General features: G+C 44.9%; 1 protein-coding gene across 3 annotated transcripts; it reads right to left on the bottom strand.

Annotated features, from left to right (window-relative positions):
* Nucleotides 1-6,088: 6,088 nt before the first annotated feature.
* Nucleotides 6,089-20,090, bottom strand: ttll3 (tubulin tyrosine ligase-like family, member 3). Of its 3 annotated transcripts, XM_029775470.1 has the most exons (14): nucleotides 20,003-20,090; nucleotides 17,683-17,747; nucleotides 17,269-17,465; nucleotides 11,937-12,028; nucleotides 10,733-10,898; nucleotides 10,123-10,178; nucleotides 9,914-10,042; nucleotides 9,593-9,707; nucleotides 9,102-9,227; nucleotides 8,834-9,017; nucleotides 8,503-8,648; nucleotides 7,935-8,178; nucleotides 7,240-7,675; nucleotides 6,089-7,058 (listed from the first exon to the last, which is right to left on the bottom strand). In XM_029775470.1, exons 3-14 carry the CDS (start codon nucleotides 17,270-17,272, stop codon nucleotides 6,270-6,272), a joined length of 2,487 nt encoding a protein of 828 aa, XP_029631330.1. In that variant the 5' UTR covers nucleotides 17,273-17,465; nucleotides 17,683-17,747; nucleotides 20,003-20,090; the 3' UTR covers nucleotides 6,089-6,269. The 3 variants fall into 3 exon arrangements, with proteins under 3 accessions (XP_029631330.1, XP_029631331.1, XP_029631329.1); XM_029775471.1 differs by having other exon boundaries at nucleotides 17,269-17,747; XM_029775469.1 differs by lacking the exon at nucleotides 17,269-17,465.
* Between the last annotated feature and the right edge of the window lie 1,058 nt (nucleotides 20,091-21,148).

Below are 21,148 nucleotides of genomic sequence, written 5' to 3'. Positions count from 1 at the left end.
GGAGCAGGTTTTCATTAAGGATCTCTGTAGTTTGCTCTGTTCATCTTTCCCTCGATCCTGACTAGTCTCCCAGTCCCTGCCACTGAAAAACAACCCCACAGCAAGATGCTGCCACCACTATGCTTCACCAAAGAGATTGTGCCAGGTTTCCTCCAGATGCGACGCTTGACATTCAGGCCAGAGTTCAATCTTGGTTTCATCAGACCATGGTCTGAGAGTCTTTAGGTGCCATTTGGCAAAGTCCAAGCAGGCTGTCATGTGCCTTTCCTTAGGAATGGCTTCCGTCTGGCCGCTCTACCGTAAATGCCTGATTGGTGGAGTGTTGAAGAGATGGTTGTTCTTTTCTCCCATCTCTCCAGAGGAACTCAGGAGCTCTCTCAGAGTGACCATCGGGTTCTTGGTCACCCCCCCTGACCAACGCCCTTCTCCCCGATTGCTCAGTTTGGCCGGGCGGCCAGCTCTAGGAAGAGTCTTGGTGGTTCCAAACTTCTTCATTTAAGAATGATGGAGGACACTGTGTTCTTGCGGACTGTCAATGCTGCAGACATGTTTTGGTAACCTTCCCCAGATCTGTGCCTCTACACAAACCTGTTTCGGCGCTCTTTGGACAATTCCTTCGACCTCCTGGCTTGGTTTTTGCTCTGACATGCACTGTCAACTGTGGGACCTTATGTAGACAGGTGTTGCCTTTCCAAATCATGTCCAATCAATTGAATTTACCAATCAAGTTGTAGGAACATCTCAAGGATGATCAATGGCAACAGGATGCACCTGATCTCAATGTTGAGTCTCATAGCAAAGGGTCTGAATACTTATGCAAATAAGATATTTATGGTTTTTATTTTTAATACATTTGTGAATATTTCTAAAAACCTGTTTTCTCTTTGTCATTTTGAGTATTGTGTTTAGATTGGGGCGACAGGTAGTGTAGTGGTTAGAGCATTGGGCCAGTAACTGAAAGGTTGCTAGATCGAATCCCTGAGCTGACAAGGTAAAAATCTGTCGTTCTGCCCCTGAACAAGGCAGTTAACCCACTGTTCCTAGGCCGTCATTGTAAATAAGAATTTGTTTTTAACTGACTTGCCTAGTTAAATAAAGGTGAAATAAAAAAATTGATGAGGAAATTAATTGAATCATTTTATAATAAGGTAATATAACAAAATTAGGAAAAATTCAAGAGGTCTGAATACTTTCCGAATGCACTGTAACTGCCTTAATGTGGCCCACTCTCGACCACCATGTTGGACTTGTTGGAAGTAGGGGTTGGTCACCAATATGTTGACCCCGTCCGCTCTGGCGGTGTTGTAGCCTGACCAGATAGAACTCTCCAGGGTCCACTCCTCCTCCAGGAGCACGTACATCTCCTTGTTTGGGATGCCGCACTCCTGGAGGAGGTAGATGTCTGCAGAGTTATTGGAGAGGTTTTCCAGGACAGTCTGTCGTCTGTCTGGAAACCAGAAGCTTCCGGTGTTGAGGGTGAATAGAGTCAGGGACATAATGGGTTATTTAGACGGTCCAGTTCTGGTTTTGGCCATGTCATTGCAGATTTGGATGAGGGATTCTTGCGGAACGGTGGCACTGGATGGCAAGGTCAGGGGAGAGGACTCAGGGCAGTAGGAGGTATGGTAGTGTGATCAGGGGTAGTTGGAGTGGAAATTTTATTCACCTGCATTCAGAATGACTGTCAGGGTTAGAAACATTGATAAAGGGGACTACCTAAACAATTTAAACTGGAATAACCCATTCAGTAACAGTGACTTAAATGTAACTAACTGATTGGATTACATTAGAAAAATATGTTCTTTATCTTTCTGTAGTATAAAACTGGTCAATCAATCAATGTATTTGCAAAAACACAGATGCTGGGAAATGATAATGATGGGCGTGGTTTTGATGGACATGTTTTAAAGCCAATTTATACTTGATCCAGAGGCTTCGTGGCCAGAGGTTTCGTATGGAGGGTGTGACACAATTGCGGAGCATCCCGAGGCATGCAGAGTCTAAATCAATCTCTGTACTGCATCGCCCTGCGCCTCTGAATTTTTTTTACAATGCAGAGGGCTCTGTATAGCTCTGCATTGACATGATTGGTTGACGGTAGGTGGGGGTGGTGACGTCCTGTAAAACACAAGCTCACTTCCTTGACAACTTCCTTCACAATAGCTCTGTTCTGCTCCGCTAAGCACAAGAAGTATGAAAGCCCTGACGTTTGCTGAGGCTGCATTGCAGTAAATGCTGTACGGCCACTTCAGTTTTCGGATTGACTATGCAGAGCCTTTTATTCTCCACAGAGTGAAATTGACACAATCACACTCTCATACTCAACACTGGTTATTAACATCAACACTGGGGTTCTTTTACACCATTGAGTGTTAATTTCACTTAGAGAGTTCATTTAACTCCTGAATCAACACTACAAATGTTAAACTGAAAAATTAACACTCACTAACATTGGCCAATTTGCTGTGTAGTCACTGGTGATAGCCTGATTCACGTCACAAAATAATGGATTAAAACACACTATTTTGCAAAGAAGGTCTACAGTAGCCTCAACATAACTCTGTAGGGTAGCACCATAGTGTAGCCGGAGGACAGCTAGCTTCCGTCGTCCTCTGAGTACATTGACTTCAACACAAAACCATGGAGGCTCATGGTTCTCACCCCCTTCCATAGACTTAAACCGTAATTATAACTTTCGGAGGACGTCCTCCAACCTATCAGAGCTTTTGCAGCATGTTGTCCACCCAATCAATGGATCAGTGAATTAATCTAGTAATGAAAGCATAAGCTACAGCTAGTTAGCACTGCAGTGCATAAAATGTGGTGAGTAGTTGACTCAAAGAGAGAGAAAGAAAATAGTTCAACAGTTTTGAACACATTCATTTCTTCCTAAATGAAGGAGAAGCAAGAGAGAAATAGAGAGAGAGTGAGATTGTCATTTTTTTCCCACTTTCAGTTTCACTTACTTAGCCAACAAGTGCAGCTAGCTAATTTAGCCTACTGAAACACCCTACTCAAACAGAGGAATGCTATGTTACCTAGCTGGCTATGACTATCCAACACAACACTGGAACTGTTCCAAGTTACTAATTTATTGCCATCGGGGCCCGCCGGTGTAAATGCTAACTTGACTGTACACTGTAATGTTACTGCATGATTGTAGCAGGTTCACAAATGCGTTGGACTAATGATTACATCCACTATCAGCTAGATGCAGGCAAGAGTGTGCAAGGCGGTATCAGTCTGTCCATGTGTCATTGTCTGTGACATCAAATTTGTTTCTCGACCTGTGGTCACCTACGTTGTAAACTTTCATTCATAGGCTAGGTTGTAGCAACCTCATGATGGATATAGGGAAAATTAGAGTATCATGTAGTAGCCTAAACCTAACGCTGTTTAGCTGGGTGAATGGAATATGAATGACAGTCATCCAATATGCTGTAATAGAAATAAGGCCATGCTCATGAAAAATAATCATCCTCCCTCATCTGAAACGGCACTGACCACCATTGTTAGAAACATTTGCTTTGAATTTGTGCATGTGTGTGTGTTGCTTAATCAGTGGACTTGTAAAGGACAACATTTTTTGCTAATGTGATAAAGTTTCTTTACTCAACAAATCTGCTCGAAGTGAACTGATTTTGAAACAACTTGTTGAGTAAAATTACAAATTAATGTTTGCCTTTGAAGGCAACACTAAAAAAAGCCAACTTAAGCAATGGCTTAATTAATCAGCGCTATTCTGTGAGTTGAGTGGACTTCAAAAGGACATGAATTTGAGCTAATGTGTTAAAGATTGTTTTCTTAACAAACTCTGCTTAAAGTGAGCTGAATTTGAACAAGCTTGTTGAGTAAAATTACAAATTTATGTTAGCTCAAAACCAAACCCATCATTATCATATTTCCCAGCATGCTCTATTGAGGTTGATTTTCAAAATTGTTTGTTTCAATACCTGTGTTTTTGCATGTACATTGATTGGTTGATTAATCTTATGCTACACAAACATAAATAACATAACATTTCTAAACTAATCCAATCTGTTAGTAGTTGGACTTGGAATGGAAATCCTGACAGAAAATTACCATACCAGTGAGACTTTGCCAATGAGGTGAGATTCTGGCATCTTGTGTGGAAGTGTAAAAAGCAAATTGCCTGAAAAGAAAGGTACCAAGGCTGGCAGTCAGGCGACAGGAATGCCAAGACCTGTGAACAATTAAGAATAACACAAATGGCCCTCATCCAAATCTGCAATGAAATGATCAGACTTTGACCCTGACAACACAATACGAACAGAAGGATGACTGTTCATGGTTGCCTCCCCACTAGGGAATCCATCTATGGATGGCACACACAGAGAACTGCACCCAAGGAGGCAATCTTGCTAAACACAAGTACCAACTGTTGGTGAGTGCTCTGAGGCCAGGCGGGTCTGGACCCTGTTTGTTCTCTCAGTCCTCCAGCACCAGACCCCTTCTCCCTCTCCATCTCTCTCCCCCTTCACCAGGGTTCCCCAAAAATTGGTCCTGGGTGAGCGTTTTTTAAATTTTTCTAGGCAAGTCAGTTAAGAACAAATTAATATTTACAATGACTGCCTACCCCAGCCAAACCCAAATGACACTGAGCCAATTGTGCGCCACCCTATGGGACTCCCAATCACGGCCGGATGTGATGCAGCCTGGATTCAAACCAGGTACTGCTGTGACACCTCTTGCACTGAGATGCAGTGTCTAAGACCACTGCACCACTCGGGAGCCCTATTGTAGCACTACACAGCTCATTCAAATATTCAAAGCTTGATGGTGAGTTGGTTATTTAAATCAGCTGTGTAGTGCTAGGGCAAAAACCAAAACGTGCACCTGGGGGTGGACGACTCTTCAACGTGTGTCAAACTCATTCCATGGAGGCCTGGGTTTTCGCTCCATCCTTGTACTCGATTGATGAATTAAGGTCACTCATTAGTAAAGAACTCCCCTCACCTGATTGTCTAAGTCTTAATTGAAAGGAAGAACCAAAAGCCTGCAGACACTTGGCCCTCGAGGGAATGAGTTTTGACACCCCCACTCTACACCTATCCCTCTCACAGAACCAGGAACCTCCACTGACCCCTGAGTCTAGGGCTCCCTTGTGTGCCTGCTTGCCCCTCAGGTTGTCCTTCCTCCCCTCTACAGACCCATATCCTGACCCAGCACCTGCAGCAGCCCCAGCTCTAATCCAGATCCCGGGTTCCAATCCCAGCACTAGACCACCAGTCAAGGCGCGGAGGAGGGACCAGACCTTCACTCGGAGCGAGCAAGCCACAGGGGAGTCCTACCATTGAACTCTGGGGCTCCCTTGTGGGCCTGCTTGCTCCACAGGTTGTCCTTCCTCTCGTCTACAGACACAGATCCTGACCCAGCACCTGCAGCAGCCCCACTTCTCGGTTCCCGGTTACTGTTTTTCCCGTTCCCCAGTCCCAGCATCAACCCCTGGTCTCCAGTCCCGGCCCCAGCACAGTTCCCCGTTTTCAGTCACAGCACCAACCCCTCTGACAACCCTGGACACAGCAGCAGCCACCACAGTGCTCACCCCATCCATCCAACCAATGCCATCCCATCCCAACTCAGACCTCACCCCTTCCCCTCCCCCAATAAAAAGACACAGACAGACCGCCAACCACTCCACCAGACCAACCACTCAAGATTAAATAAAAAAGACAGACAATATCTACATTCAGCATTCAGACAGGCAAGATTTACATTCAGCAATCATTGTTAAACAAATAAATTAAATTGTGATTTCTTTTGTAATCTGCTTTTTTTCCTTGTCTACTTTTGAGTTAACTGATTGGTTGCTTTGGATATATTGACTAGATATTTCCTGAAATGGTTGAATACCTTTTTAAAAACTTTTTCACTTGAATGCCATTTGAATTATCTATCATTTATGTACAACCAAATACAATTACCAACACAGGAAGAACCCAGTTAACAAAAACTCATCCTTAGGATCACTGATAGTGATATCTGCAGGCGGTCCTGTATGTGTAGTCTAACACTGAATACAAGACACATTAACTTCATAGATGGAAAGTCTTTATTTCATGTTCTATTTAATTTTACTTTCAAGACAAATAAAATTCCAAAAGTGAGTAAGTAACACAAGATGACAGTTTAAGAGATCGTTTCCTCCCTGCAAAGCCCCGTGTGTCAAGTACATTATGACGTTACCCATAGATGCTAAGCCAAAGTCAGTTTTGTGTTTTCCCTTATGTTTCAGATAAGGATTTACGTCAAGAGGATTTGGGTCCTCCGCTGGCGCAGTCTCCTTTATAGGTGGCCATAGCCTGCCTGTGGAAGTGGGGGAGGAACTGGTGTATGCGGAGGCCAGGGTCGGAGGCCAGAGTTGGGCAGGGCCCAGATAAGGGTTCTGTCAGTGGGCTGGGGCGCAGGCCAAAGACCTCCAGGGCTGGGATGGGGCCGTAGAGTGTGGGCAGGCTCCGGGTTGGAGCCTTGCGTGGTGGTCCCAGGGAGGACTGGGGGAGGAAGGGTCGGGCGGTGCGGGGTCCTGGGGCAGGCCTGGGGTGGGGGTTAGGGTGAGAGGGGTGGGTGTCACCCCCTAATATGCCACAGGGGGTGCTAAGGGAGTGGGACAGAGTCCTGGGTACCAGGCGGAGAGGCCAATTGCTGCTCAGACTCATCCCCAGGCAACGAGCCCTCTTCTGGTGCTCGCTGTGGAGTGCCAGAGGGCGCTCTGTTGCCATTCTCTGAGACAACCTCAGAGTAGGGGAGGTGTGCTGGCGCCCCAGAGCTCCACCCTCTTCATCTCGTTTGTGGAACCTATTCCCCCTTAACCCTGATTGGTTCTCTTTGCCCGAGGGGCGGCGGCATGGGGATGGTCTATGACTGGAGGGTTTGTCTTCTGCTTCTGGGGCTGACTGGTTGGTACGGGTGTGAATGTGTGTGGTGAGAGGGGGGTCAAGGATGGCACGGATTCTATGTGGGGGCAGTCGGGGTCGTCTTAGTGGGGCTCCCTCCACCAGCAGGTTAACTCCCATGTACTGAGGGACTTCAACTGTAGCCTGGGAGAATGAGGAAAAGAGATATGTTCACACACTCCTGATGGGGCCTGGGTATTATTCATGCCTTATAGTACCTGGGAATGCTTTGCATAGTCTGCATAGACTCATCATATGTGATCATCAAGCTTGTGTCCGAATGATCTGCATGTATGTCTGTCTATTAATATATCCTTGGCCTCACCTGTTTGTAGATAAGCTGAAAGCCCCCTGTATAGGCACCAGGGTCCGCCCGTCGGTCCAGCACCACCTTGAGGGTATCCAGCTGCACGGCAGGGCAGAGACGGGCGGTGACTGCCGTGGAGGGGGCCATCGTGGGGCTGGCGTTGATCTCCAGTAGCCAGGGCCTCAGGTCCCGACCCAGCATGAAGTCTGCCCCGTAGAGCTCAAAGCTGCCCCTGCGCCCCTCCACCAGGTCTTGGGCCGTCTGGAGGGCGTGGACCACTGCCCGCTGCATCCCAGGCACCACCAGCGCCCCCCACGATGCCCCCTGGCCCTGGGCACGCAGGAAGGCCCGGAACTGGGAGCACGACCACATGTTGTCCTTGGGCACCTCCGGGTGGCGCCATTGAGACGGCTGGAAATGCTTCTGAATGGAGTTGTTGCACAGGTGGACTGTGCTGATGGAGGCATAGAGAGAAAGCGAGAGATGGACAGAATGGACTATTGATATTTTTGGTATTACTGCTCTAGAATACCCCTTGATAAAGGAAAACTGATGTGGATCAGGTAAATAAGCAAATTCTCTTTCTCATGCCTCCCACTTCTTTCTCTCTCTCTCTCTCTCTCTCTCTCTCTTTCATTCATTCATTCATTCATTCATTCATTCATTCTCCCCCCTCCACCTTTCACACTCATCCCCCCCCCCTTCTCTCTTACCTATCCAGGGTCTGTGTGGAGTAGGGTTGGGTGGAGAAGCGCAGGTAGCACTCGCGGTAGAACCACACGGTCAGGGGGTTCCAGTCTGTGACCAGGAACCACTGGCGCAGGTCGAACTTGGTGGCATAGACCAACAGGGGGCGCTCCAGGTACTTCTGCACCACCCACTTACTGTCCTTGATTAGGGACGGGTCACTGTCCACCAGCCTCAAGATCTCCTCCAGGCGATTCATACACATTATACCTGGAGGGGAGTGGGAGGAGGAGAGAGAGGGTGATTGAGAGGGAGGGAGAAAGGGGGGAGAGACAAAAAGAGAATGGCATATAAGATAGGAAAGAGGGACAACGAGAGGGAGAGAGAGAGAGAGGAGTACAAGGAAAGAAAGCGGGGGAATGAGGGTGTAAGGGTAGACATTAATAAGATATGAAAGAGAAAGAGTTACAAAAACACATGAACGTTAAAATAAACATTAACATACACAGCAAACCCTATGACACACACCCAACCTGCCCCACGCATCATATCAACTTGTCCCTCAGACACACACACAGACAGAGCCAGCCTCACCCCTGCCCCGTGACTTGGCCCCTGGTTTGATGATCCAGATGTTGTGGAGGCCATCCGTCTCCAGCTGTGGACACACCTGTAGTCTATTCAGCATGGCCTGACAACGCTCCACATACACACCACTGCCCTCGATCCCAACACCTTCACTACGAGCACAAACACACACACACACACACACACACACACAGAGAGGGAGGGAGAAACACAGAGGGGGGTATTTGAACCAAATACCTTAGTCGAGTGCTAGTATGTACCTATGGGTTAGCTGAGCAAAGACAATGAAGCTATGAATGACTAACTAAGGGCCCTTGACTACACACAACACACTCACTGGACGACCAGGTAGTAGTCATGCATGAACTTGACCCACTGCTGTTCTGTGAGGGAGGGTGGCGTTTCCATGGTGACATCAATGTCACTGTGGTCCAAGCTGTTGAGAAACTCCTGGCATACGTGCAAAGCCTTGTCAATCATTCTTGGACTGACCAATCGAGTTGCTCTGCGTTTCCTAGGGCCTGGGGAAGACGTATTGGCTTGACATTGAGAATGGCACAATGTATTGCAATTTATTGTGTGTGTGCAGTATATCACTCTGATACCCTCGGATTGTGACAAGTTCTCTTCCACCTTTTCTTCCTCTGCCTCTACTCGCTCTCTTCCCTCTCCATCACTCCGTTCCACTATGTGCTGGAGTAGACTAGTACATGCGGTCCTCCTGAAGTCTTCTAAAAAAGGGGATGAGAGAGAAGGGGAGCGGGGCCAGAGAAAGAGAGAGAAAGGGTCATGAAAAATATGATTTTTCTCAATTAGACATTCATAATAAACATGTACTATACAGTAATGTTGACTGTGAATTGGGGATGGAGAGGTGCTTGCAGAAGGACAAGTGCCTTCAGGGAGAAGTGGGTAGAAGGTCTCTCTAACCACTGATACAGGATCAGATACTGTTACATTCCTTTAATGGTTAAGGTTATAGACTTTGGGTTAAGGTCATCTGATCCTAAGGGAAACTACTACCTTGAGCTATCACAGGAAGAAAGACATGCATCTTGGGGTGCAGGACAGAATGACAGTTAGAGAGTGACCTGACCAATGAAGGCATGTTTCTCATCGTTTGCCCCGAGCCTGTAGCATCGTGGGAAGAATGTGTCTGGGTTTGTAGCATCAAACCACTGAAGGTTCCTCAAGTTCACACACAGACCCACCTGAGAGAGAGAAAGAGAGAGAGAGAGAGAGAGATTATAATTACTCTTATTATGTATCCCTGAATAAAATAGAATAAAGTAAAGAAAAGAATAGTAGGATAATAGAATAAAATAGAAGGGAGGGAGAGAGAGGCACTAGAATATAGCCTGAGTATTCCAGTTATTTCCTTAAGTGAATTGAGTGCAATCTGTATTCAGACTGTGACCTTGGTGGTGAAAGTGCCCGACTTTGCATAGTGATTGGTCATCTGGTCCTTCCGTAACGAGCGGCAGTCAATCTCATCCCTCCGTGTCGTCCAGTAGAAGTATGTTGTTTCATTTCGCACCAGACGAGACTGGGGGAAGAAAGGGTGAGTGAAAGAGTGACAGGAAAGGGGAAAATCTAGCAATGACACCACATCAAACAGCAGCTCACCATGAGGTCATACATGTCATCAGGGTCGTGCCCCCTCGCCCCCTTCACCCCTCTGTCTGAAAAAGAAGAGAGAGAATAAAAGTATGTAGAACATAGGACTAGACATGGGAGAAGGTAGTTGCTCCTAACCACTGATACAGGACCAAATATTTTCGAATCCCCCTAATGGTTAAGGTTAGGTTTTTAGTAGGCTAATCTGATCCTAGATTTGTGGTCGGGGTCAACTTCTTACTCGAGTGATGACAAGCTCTGTCCTGACAGGAGAGTAATGTGTGCGGTGTGACATATCTTGGTTGATGTGGTATAGGCTCAGGTTGTATCTTATTCTTAGGACTAGGAGCATCCTACCGGTGCTCCCATTACATTTACACTACAGCTATTAATCTAAGTGCCCTATCCATACCATTAGCAGGGATTCTGCTTTACCTTATACTGTATGAGTAGGCTCAAACTTAAAACTGTTGAAGTCTCTCTTACAGCCTTTGTGGACTACAGAATACCTCACAAGAGCAAGTTTCTTCCTAGAAAGTTTCCTTGCCACTGTCTGATTGTAGGTTGACAAATGTATTCAAACCTAATGTGCTTGCCCAATGAAGAGCTTCCGTCTTACCGTTGCCATCATTACTGTCATCCCCATCCTCACCATCGTCTTCACCATGACAATGGCCTGCTGGTTTTGGGGCGGGGCGTGGCAGTCGACGCTCCACCCAACCTCTGGCCTGCAAGGCAGCACGGATCACAGGATAGGGGCCCTGTACAGAGAAAACCCTCCGCAGCTGAGAGAGAGAGAGAGAGAGAGAGAGAGGGTAGGGAAGTGTCTTTAGGTCAGTTGGTCTGCAGCCCTGGTCCAGGAGAGCTGCAGTGTATGAAGGCTTTTTCCTCTAGCCTTTGGATCAGGTGTGAATCAGGTGCCTTAGTGCTGGGCTGGAGCCAAACCCTGCATACCCTGTTGCTCTTCAGTGTGGCCAGGGTGGGTGACCACTGCTGTAGGTAATGTGTTGATTGTGGTGTGTCTGTTGTAGGCCCAGACAGTGGTTGTGTGGAGAGAAGAGAGAGAAAGAGACCAGGGGCGTCATGCACCCCAAAAATCTAAAGGGGACCAAAAAAGTATGTGAGGATGGCTGAGGGGCTTCTCTGCTAAAATCTTTTTTTTTTTTTTTAAAGGAATGGGAGTCTTATTCAATACATTTAGTTTGGCAGCAGCATACCACCATGCATCCCACTGCTGGCTTGCCTTTGACGCTAAGCAGGATTGCTCATCGTTTGTCCCTGGATGGGAAACCAGATGCTGCTGGAAGTGGTGTTGGAGGGCCAGTAGGTGGTGGTCTTTCCTCTGGTCTTATGCCCCAGAACAGTGATTGGGGACATTTCCCTGTGTAAGATGTTGTCTTTCGGATGTCCTGACTCTCTGTGGTCGCTAAAGATCCCATGGCACTTTTTGTAAGAGTAGGGGTGTTAATACTGGTTTCCTGGCTAAATTCCTAATCTGGCCCTCATACCATCAGGGCCATCTAATCATCCCCAGCTTCCAATTGTCTCATTCCTCCTCTCCCATGTAACTATTCCCCAGATCATTGCTGTGAATGTGTTCTCAGTCACCTTAAATATAGAAATATAAGTTATTGCTTGCTTTTCTAAAGTCTACCAACCTTGCCAGCATGCAAGATAGTTAGACAAGCTAGCTACTCTAACTTGATTGATAGACTGAAATGGCTTCTTGGTAGCTAGTTATGAGGTTGGGAGATTGGGAACCAAACTTTGTGCCCCTGTGCTCCCTATGGGCATGACGCCTCTGAGAGAGACAACTGTCTTACCTGGACAGCCTTCTCCACCAGAGCCTTGGCAGTCTTCAGCCTGTCTGGGTTTATCTCTGGCAGGTTAAATGGACTGCAACGCACCCTCCCCTCTATGGGGGAAAACAGGCATACATTTAGTATACAGTATGGTGTCAGTGGCGTACCACAGTTTTGCGGGGCCCCCCGCAAGGTCTGAGAGAAAATGTTGCTGTTTTATTGTCAGTAGTACTATAAAAAAGTATTAAAAAGTCAAGTAAAACAAAAACACGACAAATAGAAATAAGAAGAGCACGAGAAAGTAAGTAAGCTACAGTGGGGGAAAAAAGTATTTGATCCCCTGCTGATTTTGTACATTTGCCCACTGACAAAGAAAGGATCAGTCTATAATTTTAATGGTAGGTTTATTTGAACAGTGAGAGACAGAATAACAACAAAAATATCCAAAAAAACGCATGTCAGAAATGTTATAAATTGATTTGCATTTTAATGAGGGAAATAAGTATTTGACCCCCTCTCAATCAGAAAGATTTCTGGCTCCCAGGTGTCTTTTATGCAGGTAACAAGCTGAGATTAGGAGCACACTCTTAAAGGGAGTGCTCCTAACCGCAGCTTGTTACCTGTAAAAAAGACACCTGTCCACAGAAGCAATCAATCAATCAGATTCCAAACTCTCCACCATGGCCAAGACCAAAGAGCTCTCCAAGGATGTCAGGGACAAGATTGTAGACCTACACAAGGCTGGAATGGGCTACAAGACCATTGCCAAGCAGCTTGGTGAGAAGGTGACAACATTTGGTGCGATTATTCGCAAATGGAAGAAACACAAAAGAACTGTCAATCTCCCTCGGCCTGGGGCTCCATGCAAGATCTCACCTCGTGGAATTGCAATGATCATGAGAATGGTGAGGAATCAGCCCAGAACTACACGGGAGGATCTTGTCAATGATCTCAAGGCAGCGTGGACCATAGTCACCAAGAAAACAATTGGTAACACACTACGCCGTGAAAAACTGAAATCCTGCAGCGCCCGCAAGGTCCCCCTGCTCAAGAATACATATACATGCCCGTCTGAAGTTTGCCAATGAACATCTGAATGACTCAGAGGACAACTGGTGAAAGTGTTGTGGTCAGATGAGACCAAAATGGAGCTCTTTGACATCAACTCAACTCGCCGTGTTTGGAGGAGGAGGAATGCTGCCTATGACCCCAAGAACACTATCTCCACCGTCAAACATGGAGGTGGAAACATTATGTTTTGGGGGTGTTTTTCTGCTAAGGGGACAGGACAACTTCAACGCATCAAAGGGACGAAAGACGGGGCCATGTACCGTCAAATCTTGGGTGAGAACCTCTTTCCCTAAGCCAGGGCATTGAAAATGGGTCATGGATGGGTATTCCAGCATGACAATGACACAAAACACACGGCCAAGGCAACAAAGGAGTGGCTCAAGAAGAAGCACATTAAGGTCCTGGAGTGGCCTAGCCAGTCTCCAGACCTTAATCTCATAGAAAATATGTGGAGGGAGCTGAAGGTTCGAGTTGCCAAATGTCAGCCTCGAAACCTTAATGACTTGGAGAAGATCTGCAAAGAGGAGTGGGACAAAATCCCTCCTGAGATGTGTGCAAACCTGGTGGCCAACTACAAGAAAAGTCTGTCCTCTGTGATTGCCAACAAGGGTTTTGCCACCAAGTACTAAGTCATGTTTTGCAGAGGGGTCAAATACTTATTTCCCTCATTAAATTGCAAATCATTTTATAACATTTTTGACATGCGTTTTTCTGGATTTTTTTGTTATTCTGTCTCTCACTGTTCAAATAAACCTACTATTAAAATTATAGACTGATCATTTCTTTGTAAGTGGGCAAACGTACAAAATCAGCAGGGGATCAAATACTTTTTTCCCCCACTGTATATACAGGTCAGTGCCAATACCATATTTACAATGTGCAGGGATACTGGAGTGGTAGGGTTAGATATGTATAGGGGTAAGGTGACTAGGCATCAGGATATACTGTATGATAAACAGGCTAGTAGCAGCGTATATGATGATTGTAGGTCAATGTGTACGTGCGTGTGTGTAGAGTCAGTATGAATGTGTGTGTGTGTTGTGTGTGTGAGCAAATTAGGTGTGTGTGTGTGACAGTGTGAGTGTGTGTGATCAGACCTCCCCAATAACCAATCATCATGACCCTGACAACACACTCCGAACAGAAGGACGTTCCTCAGACGACTGTTCATGTTTGCCTCCCCACGAAGGAATCAATTCATAGATGGCACAAGGTACGTACAGAGAACTGCCCTCTTGGAGGCACTCACACCAAATACATGTACCACCTGTTGGTGAGTGTGCCCAGGCCATGTTCCCACTGTCGCCCAGCCTTGCCGCCACATCGCTCCTCCTTCAGCACCAGCCCAGGCCAATGAAAATACTCTCCACCACCCCCCTTCTCCCTCTCCATCTCTCTCCCCTTTCCTCGCTCTACACCTATCCCTCTCACAGAAACAGACCAGAACCAGGAGCCATTCTTCACCACACCAGAAGAGGCGAGGAGGAAGCACCAAAGCTCTAGACCTATGCACGGAGCGAGCATGCCACAGGCGAGTCCCATCACTAACCTCCGGGTCTTGAGTGTCCACTGGCTCCTCAGGTTGTCCTTCCTCCCCTCTACAGACCCAGATCCGGCCCAGCACCAACCCAGTAGCCATTTTGCAGCAGAAGCCCCAGCACCAGATGAGGCGTGGAGGAAGAACCAAAGATCAAACCTTCACCCGGAGCGAGCAGGTCACAAGGGAGTATCACCATTGACCTCTGGATCTAGGGCTCCCTTGTGTGTCTGCTGGCTCCTCAGGTTGTCCTTCCTCCCCTCTACAAACCCAGATCCAGACCCAGCACCTGCAGCAGCCCTGGTTCCTGGTCCCTAGTCCCAACACCAGACCCAGCATCAACCCATGGTATCCAGTCCCGGCCCCAGCAATAGCACGGATCCCAGTTTCTAGTTCCAGCACCAACCCCTCTCGTAGCATACCCTCCGATTCGGATGACCATTTCCCAACGGAGAACATCACAGGTACTTCCTGTTTAAGCTTCTGCTTGTGCAGTATAGAGTTATGATCTGATTTGCCGAAAGGGGGGGATGAGGGAGGGCCTTTGTATGCTTGCTTGTGGGTAGAGTAACAGTGGTTTTTGTCGCTCCTAATGATGAAAGAAACATGTCGAGGGAAGTTGGGTGTTACATGTCTTAATGAAGTGGAATTAAAATCCCTGGCAACAAGAAAAGCAGCCTCCGGGTTCATGGTTTCCTGCTTGTTCATAGCCTCGTACAGTTCGTTTTTTTTCTTGTCCTAAGGAGGAATATATACAGTAGTCACGATAACAGATGAAAGCTCTCTAGATAGGTAGAAGGGTCAGCATTTGACCATCAGGTATTCCAAGACGGGTGAACAATGGATCGGGACTTCCACTGCACTAGAGTCAGCACACTATTTGCTGTTGCTGAAGATGCATACCCCTTGTTATAGGTTTATTTTTTCCATGTATGTTTTGAGGTTGGACAATAGCATGTATATCATGTTTTTTTATTTAACTAGGAAAGTCAGTTAAGAACACATTTGAATTTTACAATGACGGCCTAACACAGGACGACGCTGGGCAAATTGTGCGTTGCCCTACAGGACTCCCGATCACAGCCGGTTGTGATGCAGCCCGGGATCAAACCAGGGTCTGTAGTGACACCTCAAGCACTGAGATGTAGTGCCTTAAACCGCAGTGCCACTTGGGAGCCACGTTAGCACATAGGGTGCACCGATTGGTGTCACCTCGTTAGTGATCGGCAGTGTTGAGGATGTCAGGGATCCCACCATGGTTGATCTGTCCGAGACATTTATGGGTGATCCTGATTTCGCTAAACCTCCTGAGTTGACCTCTCCTTTGAAAACCCCAAAGGTGAGTGAGTTTGTTGGATCACTGAAGGAAGAGAGGGTTCCTACAGTTGACACTTCGATGTCTAGGAAGCAACTGATTGCTGAAAAGAGTAAAGATGTTTCCCTCTCATCTTTTTTGCTGAAATATGTCCGGAGGAGTTTGAGGAAGTTCACGTGGGTTACTTTGACAGAGATGGTGTTCTAATGAAGAAATGGCATTCTCACACCACTTCTGGGCAAGACGATTGGCCCAGTGTATCTCAAATTGTCATTCCAGTTATACTTCAACAAGAGATACTGAGGTTGGCTCACGATGGTAGTATAGCATGCCATCTTTGGGTCAACGAACTGTACTTTTGGGTATGACCATATCTTGCATAACTTCTTTTGGCCTGGTCTGAAACAGGATGTTGTGGCTTACTGTAAATCCTGTCGAGTTTGCCAGCAGACGGATAAACCTAACCAAGCCGTGTCGGTTGCACCTTTGCAGCCTATTCCTGGTTTTGACTAACCTTTCAGAAGGGTTCTGGTGGATTGTGTTGGTCCTTTGCCCAAAGCAAAGAGTGGTAACTAGTTTCTCTTAACCATCATGTGCGCTGCCACTCGTTTCCCAAAGGCCATTCCACTGAGGAAAATCATGAGAGGAAAGTTACTATGGATATTGCAGGAGTTTCCCCCTGAAATCAGACATGTCCGTGGTAAGGACAACTTGGTAGCTGATTGTCTTTCAAGGGTAGGCAGTCAATTGGTTTTGCGTTTAGCCAGTGTGTTGCCCTGGCTCACAATTTAGCTTGCCTGCATGTTGTGTCTTTTTGGAGAGGAGTTTGGTATTGGTTGCACTCATTCCAAGGGCACGAGAGTTATAGAAGCGTTAGTGAGTTTTTCAAAACTTGTGAGTTTTAGGCATCTATTAAAATAATATATTAAGACTGTAAAAAATAAATAATAAAATATATATTTGCAAAAAAAGTGTTTTGTCTTATATTTAATTGTTGACAGCCAGTAGACGCCATGTTTACATTGGAGAAGGTGACGCATTTAAGTAATTTATAATTTCAGTAGTTGACTCAAAGTTTTACTGTAAATGTACAGCAATTTGTTACAGTGCATGTTACAGAAAAGCAGAGAATATTTCAGTTACGAGAGTCCCGTTGATAGCAAATCCGCGAAGGGAGTTCATCCATTTTATTATCAATAGACTGTACATTGTCCAATAGAATGTGGCCGGTTGTTAGCGTCAGTTACGTGGAGGTGAGGATAGAGTCAAGCGCATGACATAGAACTGAGTAAAATAACGTACTTTACTCACGGAGAAACTCAAAATCCACGCAGGGATAAACAATCCTGACACAAACCAACTAACACGACGACAAGCAAACAATCACACACAAAACATAATGAGAACCAGAGGGTTAAATAAGTAAATACTCATAATGAGATGAGATCCAGGTGTGAACAATCAAGACATAACAAATGGAAAAAGAAACGTGGATCGGTTGTAGCTAGAAGGCCGGTGACGATGACCGCCGAACACCACCCGAACAAGGAGAGGCCCCAACTTCGGCGGAAGTCGTGACACCGGTTTTCCCTTCACCTCTTTTCACCAGCGTTTCCTCTTGGATAGCCTGAAAAATGGGTTGTAAAATTACACAAAGACCCCGGCGTAGAGTTGAAGTCGAAGCTGGAATTGAGGTTAGTAACGGTCGATCTGATGTTTAAAAGTTCTTGTTGATCATAAGAAATGGTAGAGGATACATTTTGTGCAAAATTATAACTAAATAGCAAAGTGGCAGCCATACATTATGCCGCCAACATCGTGTTTGTGTGTGTGTGTGTTCTTACGAGGCATGTGCTGCATGCTGCTCTCAGGGTTGGCTGAAATCTGTCACTCTGGTGTCCCCTTCTCTCTGGTCATTTAAGGAGAGAATCGATAATCATCATGCTGTAGTTAGCCTACTATCAGCCAATAGGTCTGGACCTTTATGGCACAGGCATATGCAAGCTCTGATCCAACCGTTACTCCTAAATCGCCTAGTGTTGATTTTTTTTGCAGTGTAACATTTATAGTGTTGATTCAGGTGTTAAATTAACACTCATTGGTATAAATGAACCCAAGTGTGGGTATTAATAACCAGTGTTAAACCAAAACCATGGCATCATTACCATATTTCCCAGCATTCTCTATTGCAGGTTGATTTTTAGAATTGTTTTTGTATTGATGGATGAATTAATCTTATGCTACTCAAATAAATAACAAACATTTTTCTAAACTAATACAATCTGTTAATTGAACTTGTTGCACCCATTACTGAAATGTTTGTTTCAGTACAGCTGGTTTAGGTAGTCTCATCATTTATCTTCCCAAACCCGGCAATCATTCTGAATGCAGGTTGCGGTTGGAGATCCTCACTCTGGCTGGATTCCAATAAGAATTACACATCCCTTTACAGTTCATTACAATGTGACTTGCAGGCTGGAAAACCACAAATGTCAGGCCACTGCATTAGGGTAACATTAGGCTCTCAAAGTAGGACCTAAAAATGTGTTGTACTATTATTTAATTAATGACATGTACATTTAGGAGCTCACTTGGTGAAGGCCACAAGTCAGAAAATAGATGAACGCAACAACCATGTCTCTTTCACTAACAAATACAGTCTTGGGTTGTAACTACAATTCACTCGAACAGCAAGGCACTCTGGGAAATATGCAAATAAGGCTTTACACTAAGCAGTGTGTTAATTTAACACTGAAAAGTGTTGACCCGTATAGACACTGGACCAGTATTAAACTTAACAGAAGCTGTGTTTATCTAACACTGGAGAATTTGCTGTGTATGTATACACCAAAAAAATGATACCCTTTTGTTTTTAAAGTGGCTTACTGGCAGCCAATTACCTGTAAATTACTGTAAAGAAACAGGTTCAGTATGTTACCATAAATTCCAAATAAACTTTGGTTTACCAGTACATTACTGTAAAGTTTCTAACATACTGGACATTTTTTCAGCAACTTACAGTTTGCCAGTAAATTACCGTAAAAACAACAGGATTTTTTTTACAGTGTAGACTAAGCAGTCACTTCACAGAGTGAAGCCGACAGTGAAGGCAACTGCCGACTGATTGATCTACAAATCACCTTGCATCATAAATAACTACTTATTAATATTTATAGATCAGTCAGTCACCATTTACCCACAATGCATCATGAATTTTACACTTTCAAACACAGCCACAGGTTCTGCTGTTAGCTGTCTGTAGGGCAGGTTCTCTTAAAATGACACAGCCAGTGGGTAGTGATCTGGGTCAGGTGGTTGTTAATCTGTGGCGAGGCGAAACAAACACTGTCACCTGTTTTGCCCAACCTCCATCCACCCACCCACTCTGGAGTGAATTACATATACACCCCTCCCACATGCACCTGAGGCTTTTCACAGACAATGGTCAAGCTCACCAAAAAAACACATGGACACAAACAAAGGGCAGAAATCCTAATGCACAATGTTGACATGCAATTATTCTTACCTAGTTACAGCTACCTCGTCACCTAGCCCACTCAATAATAGGGATTAAATATGTACTGCCACATCTCAGGCTAGACAAGTCTACAATAATTAGTTCATTATCAGGTATGAAAAGACACTCATATCTTCTCCCCCGATGAGCAATGAAGTGCAGTAATCTATATAGTCAGACAGTGAGTAGCCTATGGGCAATTCCATGGTAACGGAATTATGCTGTATGCCAAACAAAAACCATTGATTGTAAAGTATGACAATGACTTTGAACAATTTCCAATGTAAAACGAAAAAAAAGTCGTTTACTGGAAAAAGGTTTGGTAACAGAATGATGTTAAAATCTCCCTCAGTTTTATTCTGTTACCAAATGTTGTAGCTGCATAGTCCTTCCTGTATGTGTGTTTTAGTACAATGTTCTGTGGAACATTGGTTTTTATTTAGTATACATTTTATAGTGAAAAATAGGAGTCTCAGCATAATGCCATTACCATGCAATACGGAAAATACAAACATTCCCAGGCAATCAGTTGAATACAGATAATGGGGTTATTAAATATGTGTCAAATCATTTACCAATAAAACATATCTGTATCTAAGCTTCAAATATCATGCTCACGGTCATTTCTGCACTCACTGTGAACTTACCTGTCCTCCCATGGTGCTTTTATTCCCCCAGCTGCCTCTTGCACCATTTTGCTTCCTTTTGACTGCCTTGACCCAACTGCTACCTGCACACCTGCGCAATCCTCCCTCAAGTTCCTACACACTGGGAGAATCTCAATTGCAGAATGCTTGTGTCCTTCCTGCTCTCGCCTCACCTCTTCTCAAAACCCATTGGAGGTGATGGTCAGTGGGGCGGGACCTCTGGCTTTCTCATCCAATGGGTTGGAGAAGAAGGTGAGGAGATATGGAAGGTCCAAACCTGCCATAATTAGAATTAAATTAATAAATAAATAATTGCATGCATAAATAGATAAATAAAACAATAAATCAACACATAATTAAATGAGCAAGGAAATTCAAAAATACTGATAAAAATGTATATATTTTCTCTACATATCTGTATGTATTTAATTATTATCTATGCATTAACTAATTGTTCAAACTTTAATTATTTATTCATTTTATTTATATATTTATTCATTCATTTATTTCTGTATTTCCTCCTCCAATATGATAATGAGGGGGTGTCAATCAAACTCATGTGGGTGGTATCTAACACACCAATGGTAGATCAATGTCATGGTGCAGTTGTTCATTGCTTTTGCCTGCTTTTGCACCTATGTGAAGCTAGCCACAATAACGATTAGCCATAATAGCAGAATTTGTGGTTCGCCTTCAAAATCAAAGTCCCAAATTGAAACCGATGCAAACAGATACGAATAGTGGAATCATTCCATATTTGGACAAGATAATGCTTAACAAGTTTGGAATGTTGTTATATAAATTCAACAAAAGACAATTCGTTCATTTGACCCAAAAATCTAAATCAGTTGAAATCGCACTGTGGCTCTATTAAACTTCAGAATAGCATTGGGGCATATTGTATGCATTGTACAGCCTTGCCTATGGATCTTTGGTCCCTGAAATGTTTACAACTGTGAAGAGTTTACACAAACATTAGCGTCATATCTCCTATTGCAGGACTTTAACTGTGGGAAATCCCCTCACTATTCAGCCTGTTGTGTGTATTTAACATTCATATTGCAATGGTACAGCTTTAGCTATGGATCTTGGGTCCATGAACTGGGGTGTCAATCCAGAACACAACTGTGAAGTGTTTACACAAAT

The sequence above is a fragment of the Salmo trutta genome, chromosome 14 (assembly GCF_901001165.1).
Source record: "Salmo trutta chromosome 14, fSalTru1.1, whole genome shotgun sequence".
Lineage (NCBI taxonomy): Eukaryota > Metazoa > Chordata > Actinopteri > Salmoniformes > Salmonidae > Salmo > Salmo trutta.
Note: the sequence above shows the minus strand (reverse complement) of the source record. Positions and strands in the feature narration are given on the sequence as shown.

Bases quoted from the DNA above. Each gene is read 5' to 3' on its own strand.
- ttll3 (XM_029775469.1), bottom strand. The intron at 10,179-10,732 runs GTAAGACGGAAG...CTTCTTTTTCAG, and splicing joins TGACAGTAATGATGGCAACG to ACAGAGGGGTGAAGGGGGCG. The intron at 7,059-7,239 runs GTGAGGCCAAGG...TCATTCTCCCAG, and splicing joins TTCAGCTTATCTACAAACAG to GCTACAGTTGAAGTCCCTCA.